The sequence below is a fragment of the Stylophora pistillata genome, chromosome 2 (assembly GCF_964205215.1).
Source record: "Stylophora pistillata chromosome 2, jaStyPist1.2, whole genome shotgun sequence".
Classification (NCBI taxonomy): domain Eukaryota; kingdom Metazoa; phylum Cnidaria; class Anthozoa; order Scleractinia; family Pocilloporidae; genus Stylophora; species Stylophora pistillata.
Window position 1 is genome coordinate 58,028,560 of NC_142520.1, and position 10,198 is coordinate 58,038,757.

At 36.7% G+C, this 10,198-nt stretch overlaps 2 protein-coding genes and 1 pseudogene across 2 annotated transcripts; 2 read left to right on the top strand and 1 right to left on the bottom strand.

Annotated features, from left to right (window-relative positions):
• Positions 1-10,198, top strand: part of LOC148740617 (uncharacterized) — a 1,045,961-nt pseudogene that overhangs the window by 437,141 nt on the left and 598,622 nt on the right.
• LOC111341841 (phe13-bombesin receptor-like) lies at positions 3,771-5,995 on the top strand. The gene has a single exon (XM_022948866.2). It carries the CDS (start codon positions 4,168-4,170, stop codon positions 5,170-5,172), a length of 1,005 nt encoding a protein of 334 aa, XP_022804601.2. The 5' UTR covers positions 3,771-4,167; the 3' UTR covers positions 5,173-5,995.
• LOC148740635 (melatonin receptor type 1B-B-like) lies at positions 5,408-7,913 on the bottom strand. The gene has a single exon (XM_088748829.1). The coding sequence runs from the start codon at positions 7,676-7,678 to the stop codon at positions 6,527-6,529; it is 1,152 nt and encodes a 383-aa protein (XP_088604955.1). The 5' UTR covers positions 7,679-7,913; the 3' UTR covers positions 5,408-6,526.

A 10,198-nucleotide genomic window follows, 5' to 3' on the forward strand; every position in this document is an offset into this window, starting at 1 on the left:
AACGAAGCAAAAAAAAAATATAAATTTTTTTCATTAAACAGGGCTTCTTTGACCGAACGCACAGTGACATTTGCAGAATTCAAATGAATAATTTTTGCTCGTGATTTGTGCGCTTTGCTTCTGCATAATTGTGAAAAGGTATCACAAAATTCTCTCCTGTATGTTATTGATGAGTAATTACATGATTTTTCTCGTGCAGTACATCAACCAATTCTCGTGCTTATATATTTCAAATTTCTGTCGAAATGTTGTAATTACTTGTACAAAGGAAACACTAATGCCGGCATAATAAATGTTTAAACAGTTCAATAACTGTTTGCATTAATTGGTACTTTAATTTGTCCTGTTCCGACAGTGTAATTATACAAGGATCACTGATTTGATCAAAACTGACTGTACAGTCTGTCTGTCGTATATTACTTAATGCTGTTTTGCTCTGAATTGGACCTTTACCCAAGTAGGTCTACCCTCGCATAATAAATGTTTGGCCACAACTTTGCATCCAGCATAACCCATGCTTTATACTAAGTACTAATAAATAAAGTACTAAGTACTTTATACTAAATGGAGGTCCCGTCTCCTGCAGGGTTGGGGTAGGAGACGTTAATTTCCCACACACGAGATTACTGTGTGATGGATGTCCTCCCCTGGGGTGGGATGGGTGGGAAGGTGAGATCGATATGGACTGAAGCGGCTTTCAGAGGCGCCTGAGAAAATGCCGACGTCTGTTCTCAACCTTAACAACATCTTATTGTAACAAACCTGTGATTCAGTTCTCTGCAAAAGGTTTGAATAAACATCATATTAGTATCATATTAGTAAACCCTCATATTAGTACTACAATATAAACAGAACAATAAGAGACCCTCATTGAATAACGGCACTTCATGTCTTCAATGAGGTCCTCCTTTCAGGAAAAAAAACTAGACCAAGAAAAATGAGTTTTTGATAATAGGCTTTACAGATAAGTTGATTTCGTTGGTTTAGTTTATTAGCTTGGTAATTAGTGTTTTAGTTTCAATCCATACATTTAGAAGATGCATTCCATGCAGGTGGAGTAGGAAAAGGCTTCAACAATTATTTCAAACCTGCCCGTTTATTCTTGCTGATTATCTTGCTTGTTATGGTGGTGTGTTTGTTCGTGGTGAAGCTGCTGTCATAATGAGCCTCCGTATTACATTTTAGTGCTACTGTCAGTTTCAAATTCTTTATCTTAACCGTAATAAGGAAAGGATTAATCCTTGACCCGGCTATTGATATTGATCCGAGATTTGTTGTTCTTGGTAAGCTTGCAGCATCTGAACACAATCTTCATCTTTGTGGGCAATCCGAGTTCATTACTATGGCCAACTTCAAGTTGTCTCGTGAAAGATTCGAATGAAATCTTATTGATTTCTGTGATGCTGTTATTTTTAAAATTTGTTCCAAAACAACTTGAGTGACCTTTATGAGTGTCAATAATGGCTAAGGAGTTGTATGCTTTTAGGCTTTGCATATAATACAACAGATTACGGCACTACTATATTAAAAAAATTACTATCATGACATGTATCTCCTGTAAAGTTGTCTAATTACATGTCCTTCCTTAAAACTAAAACAAAGGTGATGCATAAACATATCTCTGTATAGAGTAGCTTAGTGCTTTGTAATCCGTTTTTGACTTAAACAAACGTTCTACCACGCGAATGTCCTCACCGCTGGCGCTAACCGAGCAGAGGACATTTTACTGCTACATACAATATTTTAAAGCCAAATTTTCTCCCTTTGTGACAAGTTGGTGTGGAGTGTTATTGGTAATGAACATAGACCGGTAACGAAAAAAGGAATAAACTCTTCACTAGCGCGGATGGATAATTTGATTTTAGCGATAATACTTGTAGTCTAATCAGAGAATGTTTAGAAATACATTTGATGATAAAAATTAACGGTAAAAAACTACGACGTTTCGAAGTCTGCATGACCTCATTATCAAGTAAAATGTTAAAACTGATGTAAAAGTAAGATCGAGGGAAAGCTCAAGATACAAGAAGAGAAGCCCGCTTTAATTAACCACCAATGCGTTGTTTACACTTTTAAATGTGATTCGTGCGATGCGGATTATATCGGTTATACCACACGCCATCTTCATCAACGCATAGAAGAACATAAAGCCTCTGTCATTGGCAAGCATCTGAGGGAGGCCCACGGTGTAGCGTCCGCTGGCCTGGGGAAAATGTTTTCCGTTCTCAAGAAATGCCGCGGGAAAATGGACTGCCTAATCCACGAAATGTTATTCATTCGCGAACAAAAACCAAAGTTAAACACGCAGTCTGACTCAATACGTGCAAAAGTATTTATTTAAACATATACTGCACGATCTGACACCAATAACAATGAACGCTCATTATTCTAATGAAGTTATCACATTTTATTTGTATATAATCTCTGAGCTACAATTTTACATCAGTTTTAACATTTTACTTGATAATGAGGTCATGCAGACTTCGAAACGTCGTAGTTTTTTACCGTTAATTTTTATCATCAAATACTTGTAGTTCTGCTCTAATAAAAAGGGACAATTGGAAAACGTTACCAAAGAGACAGTGCTGACTTTGAAAAACAACCGCCTAATTTTAACTTTTAGTGTCTGTTGCAACTCTTAACATTTTTCGGAGATGACCGACTGAGATTGTTTTTACTTGGCTCCGCCGAGATGGTCGGATGCCATCATAAGCATCTTTATAAAAAAAAAAAAAAAAAAAGAAAGAGCACAATTCTGACTTCGACTTTAGGCGCAATCAGCTTAACGTAACTTTTAACAGTCAATTTACTGAATATCGAACATAGTTTAAATATCGTCGGGTAATGAACAGGCAATGAGCTCGAGGTTGGAGTCGTGAAATGCATCATCGGAATCCGAAAAAGGTTTTACGTCGCTTTTTGGCTACCTACGTGCTATAAAACGGAAACTTATTAAGTATTTTCAAGGTTTAAAATACAAGCCACGCGAGTTGTAAAATAGTCTGAAAGGAGCGGCCCTGCTCTTAAACAATATCGCTTTCCTGATTTCCATATATTATGCCGCAAATAACCTTAACTTCATTTCATGCACGGACACATTTTAACCTCAAATATTTTCAATTGACAAGTTGAACACGGTCTGGTTTTTGTTTTAATTTACATAAAATGCGTGCATTCTTACTTGGGTAGAGAGAACAGAAAGTCTCTTCTTTTGGGACGAAGTATGACAGCCGTAGGATGTAGATACTTGAAAAAAAAGACCGTCGTCGCTCTAATTAAACGTCAGGCTTGTTTTGAGCTTCGCCGAAATTAATTGCCGCAGACACTCTGAAATAGATCAAATCTACTGGATCTTAAGTATTTACTAACTGACAATGATTTGAAAATTACTGTGCATACATTGCATAAAAAGCTTTATTGATTAAATTTTCACAAAACTTATTTAAACCCTCCGATCATTAGTTTTCTTCATGGCTGACTGCTTACGACATCCTTGTAGCGCGATAAACGCGTAAAGATATTTCCTAGGAGTTAAACATCGTAACAGGAGCAGTGGAAGGTCTTAATGATATAGAGTTCTCTTGCAATTGGTAATTAGTAAACGAAGTCTGGTTATTTTTTGGCAGATGAGGCAGGAGTACATAGGGATTCATATTTCTGTCTTTTCGCGTGTGACACTGTTTACTCGACCTCTGCCAATATCATGCAGTGTGAAGTATTCATTTAATAAAAGTAGCTCTTATCTCTTTCAAAGCGCAATTCATGCAAAGTATATCAGACGCTCTCTAAGATGTACTTGAGAAATTGACTAAACAAAAAAAAGTCAAAAAGAGAAGGAAAAATTGAAGCAACATGAATGTACGCCAGGGCTTAGGTAAGGGTTAGGTTGTCACTGGGGCAAATACCGACGTCTCGAGGCGATTTCGCTTTAAAATCAACAGCGAAAATAGTGCCTGCGTCAAAGGAAAAAGGTGGAGTAATCTTCTATTGATATTGAAATTTAGACATTTAAGAAGGAAAAGGAGGGCCGTAAGCAGCTTGCGGAAGTCCGGCCTGTATGCCTTTTTGAAAAGGTGGTCAACTAATATCTCGGTTGATCAAAGTGTAGATCAACACATTACAGAAACGGTCATAGTTTAATCTCCGAGAAGTGGGATTGTTGGAAAAATGGCGAATCCATCAAACGACTCGATACCTTTGAATTCGAGAGATATTTTAAATGTGGTCATCGAAGGAGGTCTGATGTTGATTATCAGTTCTGTTGCAATCATGGGAAACTTACTGATTTGTTTTCTTACGTTTATCAATCCACGACTTCATACAGTATCCAACGTGTTTGTCGTATCTTTGGCTATATGCTACATGTTTGCGGCATGCCTTGTCCTACCTACCACAGCTGGCAGCCTCTTAGCGGGAAGATGGCCATTTGGTCAAGTCTTATGCGACATTCAGGGATTCACTTTTTTGAATTTCATTTGGGTGTCTCTGTTGACGTTGACAAGTATGGCGGCAAGCCGATATTTCAAGTTCACTCATGTGGCATTTTACAAAAAGGGCTTCACTCTTGATCGATCCATTGGAATGATTATGGTTGTGTGGGTCCTTGCTGCTGCGTTATTGGTCGCTCAAATAGCATTTGGCTCGGCCATTTTTAGATTTTCTTCAGAGAAATCAGTCTGTTACATGTCCTCTAGCAATGAAAACCAACGTGAAAACATCACCAACTCAGTAATAACGATGGTGCTTTACACAATGCTGCTCATTATGTCGGTTAATGCATGGTACTCGATCAGAAGACAAGACACATACAATTACTCTTCACCTCAACTGGAAAGAACAAACACTAAAACTGAGATTGAGTTCAAAACTCTGCTGGAAGAGAGAAGAACAAATCAAGTGTTGTTGGCAATGGTGGTGGAGGTTCTTTTGCTATGGTTGGCAGCTATTATAATTCAGCTGTTAGAGCTTTCAACCCAGTCAGCTAGCTTTTCACGTCATGTTCATCTGGCCACTACGTTTCTTTGGAGCATTGTTCCTGCCCTTCATCCCATCACATATGGCATCTTATCCAAACCGTTTGCAAGGGAAGCGATACGAATTTTGCCCCGGTTGCCACGATCGAGCCTGCGTAGGAATAAGGTGCACGCTGAACAGGCCGAACAAGCCGTGTAATTCACCATGAATCAAGTCGGAAACTAAAATCCGTTTTCGTCAAAGAAATACATATGATAAAGTTGATAACAATCTTCAACAAAAAAATAAAACAGGAATATGAGATGTTTGTCGATAACATTTGGTGAGCCAATATCACAGCAAAAGTTAAAGTTTTAATATCTACTGCAGTTATTTAAATAAATATTGTATTTTTAACGATGTTATGAGTAGGAAGATAAAGTTTCTTGACGAATGTAGTTCAGGAATCATTTGTCCTGCGTCATTTATTATAACTAAGTAAGAATACAACTGTGTTTCATATTGTGCTGATATGTATAATTATACTCCAGGTTAAACTTATTTCTTAAATTATCATTTCTGTACACGAAAGATTTATTTAGATGCTACTATTCTTACAACAATACTAAACATTGACTTATTTAAAATGTTCCGTGTTTGAGAGCAGTCACGATAAATTTTTTATCCTTCATACGATATGTCTTCCGTATCGGAAACGGACAGTCTCTAAAGGGATATACACTGCATGCCTGAGAAGGATATCATCACCTTATAAACCTAGCGTAAGATACATTCTACATCGATAGTAAAGATAACTATACACATATACTGCTGGGTGAAATATGCTGTCCACAACATACCCCAGCTTACCACCTGTATCATTTATTATTCAACCGTGGGTATTTACAGACTCATCATGTTCACGCAGCTCATTCGAGGCTCATTTACTTTTTCGTGAAAAACTATTCGTAAGCCAATTATTACAAGGACACACAGTTGGTAAATCTATTTACATTAAAATCTCTTTTTAGTTTTTTTTTTTTATCTTGGCGTGTTACGTATCACCTTCCATATTGATTTACAAGTTTTCGTGTCGTTCTCAAAGGTTGTTACCTGATTTATGAATCTTCACTAACGAGTTTAATTTTTCTTCCCTTAGATTTTTTTCTGTCTCGTTCACCGTCCTAGAAAACATCCCGTTTTCCCTTCTTTCTACGAAAAGAGTTGCTATTTATTTACTGATTCAATCAATAATTCATTTTTTCCTCCACTCATTCATTCATTCATTTTATTTAATTTATTTCATTTTTATTTATTTTATTTCATTTTACTTTTTTTTAGAAGAGATTGAGGTCAAAACCATAAAATTACCGTCTGGCTTTTAGCGGTCATTTGTGCATTCAATAATTTGTTTTAATTATTCAGTTAATCAGTTTGATTGAAAACATTGATTGCTATCAATACCTTGAACTTTTATAAAGCACCATTCTTTAATTTTTCGCAATTTTTCTTTGTTTTCTTAAGAGCAATTAATGTTTTAGCAGTATCAGGAGTATTGACCTAAATTCTCCACTTACTCACTTTTTTCAAGCTTTCTTTCGCTTGTGCAAGTAGTTATTGTGGTGACTTTGAGCTCTACAAACTTTTCAGGTTCTTCATTTGGATAATTTTCTTGGCTTTGGTAATTATAGTTGTTATCTGAATTAATGTGATAGTTGTCTTTTCGACTTGTTAGAGTATTTCCCAATACATTTGCGCTTTGTGTTCCTTCTCCCATTGCACTGACTCCAACTCTGCCCTTGTTTTCACAGCAGAGTATTTTTCGGAACTCTCGTTTGAACAGGTGATTCATGCCAGCATATATGAGAGGATTGATTGTGTTGGAAAAGTAGAGGAGAAACATGCAAAGTAACTCAAAACTGCGAGGCATTTTTCCCACCAGATTGAAGCGCCTCAAGATGACAATCACCCAAAATGGAATCCAACAGATCATAAACGCAAACACAACAGCGAAGAGCGATTTACTCACTTTTATTTCGTGCGCACTGATCGCTACGTTTCCTGTAGATCTCTGAATCGTTGAAGACGCACCCAAGTTGTGTTGTCTAATCATTTTGGCAACTCTTATGTAGCTGATAATGGTGGAAATTAGCGGGAGCAAGAAGAATAGAGTAAGAACGATGCCGTAATGAATCATTTTCCCTCTTTCGCTAAAATGAGCCAAAGAACATTGCGCATAGCCTTGAACAAATTCAAAGCCTTGTAGACCAGTTAGGCGAGGAACAAGGACATAACACGCGACAAAGGACCACACTATGATAAGCAGGGCCTGTGACTTGCGCGCTGAAAATAATTTTCTGTATTGTTGGTCAGATTTGCACATTCTGACATATCTGTTGACAGCAGTCAGCCCCATCGTCACAGGAGAAACGTAGATCACAAACAGACTGAAAAAACCATGAAGCTGGCAAAGAACCTCTCCAAAACTCCATTGACTCGTTATTAGTACACCAGTTCCAAGAGGCATAACAAAAACAGCGGAAAGCAAGTCACTTACTGCTAAAGCGATGATGTATAAGTTTGTAGTCGTGCGAAGTCTGGTGTTCCTGTAAACTGAAATACAAACCAAAGTGTTCCCAGTCAAAGACAAAACATTCAAGATGACCAATGAGCTTACTTCCACAATCTTTAGGGGAAGACTCCTAGAATTAAGATCGTCCGCCATTTCACCGTTCACAACCGGAAAGCATAACGATTATGCTGCTTCGTTTCCTTCCTTATTTGTTTGGTCAAAATTTTCAACGACTTGTGAAACTTACAAGAAAAATACATTAGCACCAGGTGATCTCTCTGAGTGTATAAAGATATAATGGGCCTCAGAGATGAAGAGGAAAAGTTCACTTTCCACTGCTTGTGTTGATGAAAGCACTCTTTTGAACAAAACAAGAAAATTGTCCCAGTGTATATGATGGGTTGGTCAGAATAAATTACTCAAATTGGCGACGTCTAAATAAAATTAAAGCACCTGGCGTGATAGATATCTCTTGTTTAAAAAACATTGGAGAAATATAGTTTATCTAGCGCGATCTCCTTTTGAACTTCAGTTACTTTCAGCTAAAAGCTTAGTCAGTCGTCTACAAAACATCTAGATTCTTAGATAGGGAAACTTGAGAGATATCGAGCGTCACTAAGCACCAAGAGGGCTTTGAATAAATAAAACAAGTGCCAACCTTCCACATCAAACAAAGCAAGATATAAATATTGATTAACGCAAAATTTTCCAATACAAGCCGCAGCTCGAATTAAATTGGACAAATTGAGCGAGAAGAAATAAATAAATATAAAAATGCTGATAAATGAACGACCTATTAAAACTGTGGTATCAGATCGCTCTCTCTCTATCTATCTCTGACTGAGATGCATTAGAGTGAAAACACTAACCTGTCATTTATATCAATCGTCTTATCAAAACATTTCCTTTTAGCCATGCAGGTGCAAATCATATTAAACTTCGCAAAAAAGGAATTGAAAAAGGTTGAGAAACATATCTTGAAAGGAAAAATTTCCCTCTAAGACTTAAGATGGAAAATGAGAAAATCGACGGAGATTATTTCAATGAAATGTTTTCTCATTGTTTGTTTCGCTCAGATGGGAAAAATTGCCTTTCTAGTTAACTTTTAATAAGAAAAAATTGTGGATTCATTGTATGAGTCGAATAATAGTCCCACCCTAAGAGAATTCTCAACTCTAATTGACAATGACTGTTGTTGTCAGGTTTGAGTTTCGATTTTAATTAAAAAGAATTACAAACTAACCTAAAGAGGAATATTTGAATTATACAAGCGCTAAAAGTTGTGTTTTTGTCGAGTCTGAAACGAAAATTGGATTTGTGTATTAAAATTCAAGCAGTTTTCCTGATTGAGTAACGAGGTTGGCCGCTTCGTTTTGTCCTGCGCTGTAAAAGTTCATCATCCATTAGATGCATGTGTAAACTAAATTTGTCGGTAGTCAAAACTTGCAGGAACATGCAGTAAAGAAAGAAAGAGTTAAGGACAAAAGTATGTCTAACGAGATGACAGATGACAACAGGACTAGGCGAGTGAAGAAAGCTACCTTCGTGATGTAAACTGCCATGATCTGAACGATATTTTGGTAAAGAGCAAATATGTCAAAGTTCAAGACAAGAAGTTGTCGTGGAATGAGGACTGAATAAATCAATAGGTGGACAATAAATAACACATATCTTACTGTTTTACTGCTTGATTGGCACACCTGACAAAAAAAAAAGTGCTTGTGCAAACAAAACCTTTTTTACCGACTTTGCGATCGGTGATAGGAAGAGCTCTATAATTGGTAGGTTTTCATTTCAAAAAAACTTTCTAATTGTTTCAGCGCCAAAAGGAGAAGAGAAAAAGGGAAATGATGAGCTTCTTCAAAAACTTGAGTCGTACGTGCGTGTTAACACTTCAGAGTTTCTCTTCACAGTATAAATACAATATCAAGTAGATAAGGAATAAGAAGAGAGGAATATCAAATTCCCCGAAGGAAAATCATCAGAATTGTATGACAGACCGTAAGAAGAATCACTAATGAGATAAACTGGGGAGTAAAAGGGTTCATAGATTGACCGGTCATTTTGGGCGCCGCTAATCATTAAAGTTTGAACCTTTTATCGGTACTACAGGTCATGAATATGCAATTCATGATCCCTTTGCTTTGTCGGTTTCAGGTATGAGTGGCATCAGTGCAGGTGTATAAACCTTTTAGGGGTCCACCTTCTTATTTTCATAACGCCATCTATGAGTTAGTTGGGAGACGCTTTCATCTGTTACACTAATATTGCGTACATGTTACAGGATGTTAATCTAGTTTGTAATAAAAAAAAAAGGAAAATTAGATAACTCAATTTTACATTCTGATTAATTTTGATTCAGTTGAATTGTTTTTCAACAAGTAATGATATGTTTCATGGAAATAACTTAACAATCACCCAACAGTTCGATCAGTATTTGTCATGATGACCATATCAAGCAAAAGCGAAATATGGACAGCTCTAGGTAATGTTTTCTTATTGCTCTCTAATTGTACTTTGTTTCAAACAATTTCTTCTAAAATCCTATAAAAGGTAAGGGAAAATAATGACGACAACAACAGCCACATTGCAAATAAACATCTGATAATAACACTGGATGACCATTCAAGAGGCAACTCATCACTTACAAGCTATAGACTTTAGTGAGGAGAA

Excerpts from the sequence above, each read along its gene's own strand:
- LOC111341841 (XM_022948866.2), top strand. The coding sequence starts at position 4,168 with ATGGCGAATCCATCAAACGACTCGATACCTTTGAATTCGAGAGATATT.
- LOC148740635 (XM_088748829.1), bottom strand. The coding sequence starts at position 7,678 with ATGGCGGACGATCTTAATTCTAGGAGTCTTCCCCTAAAGATTGTGGAA.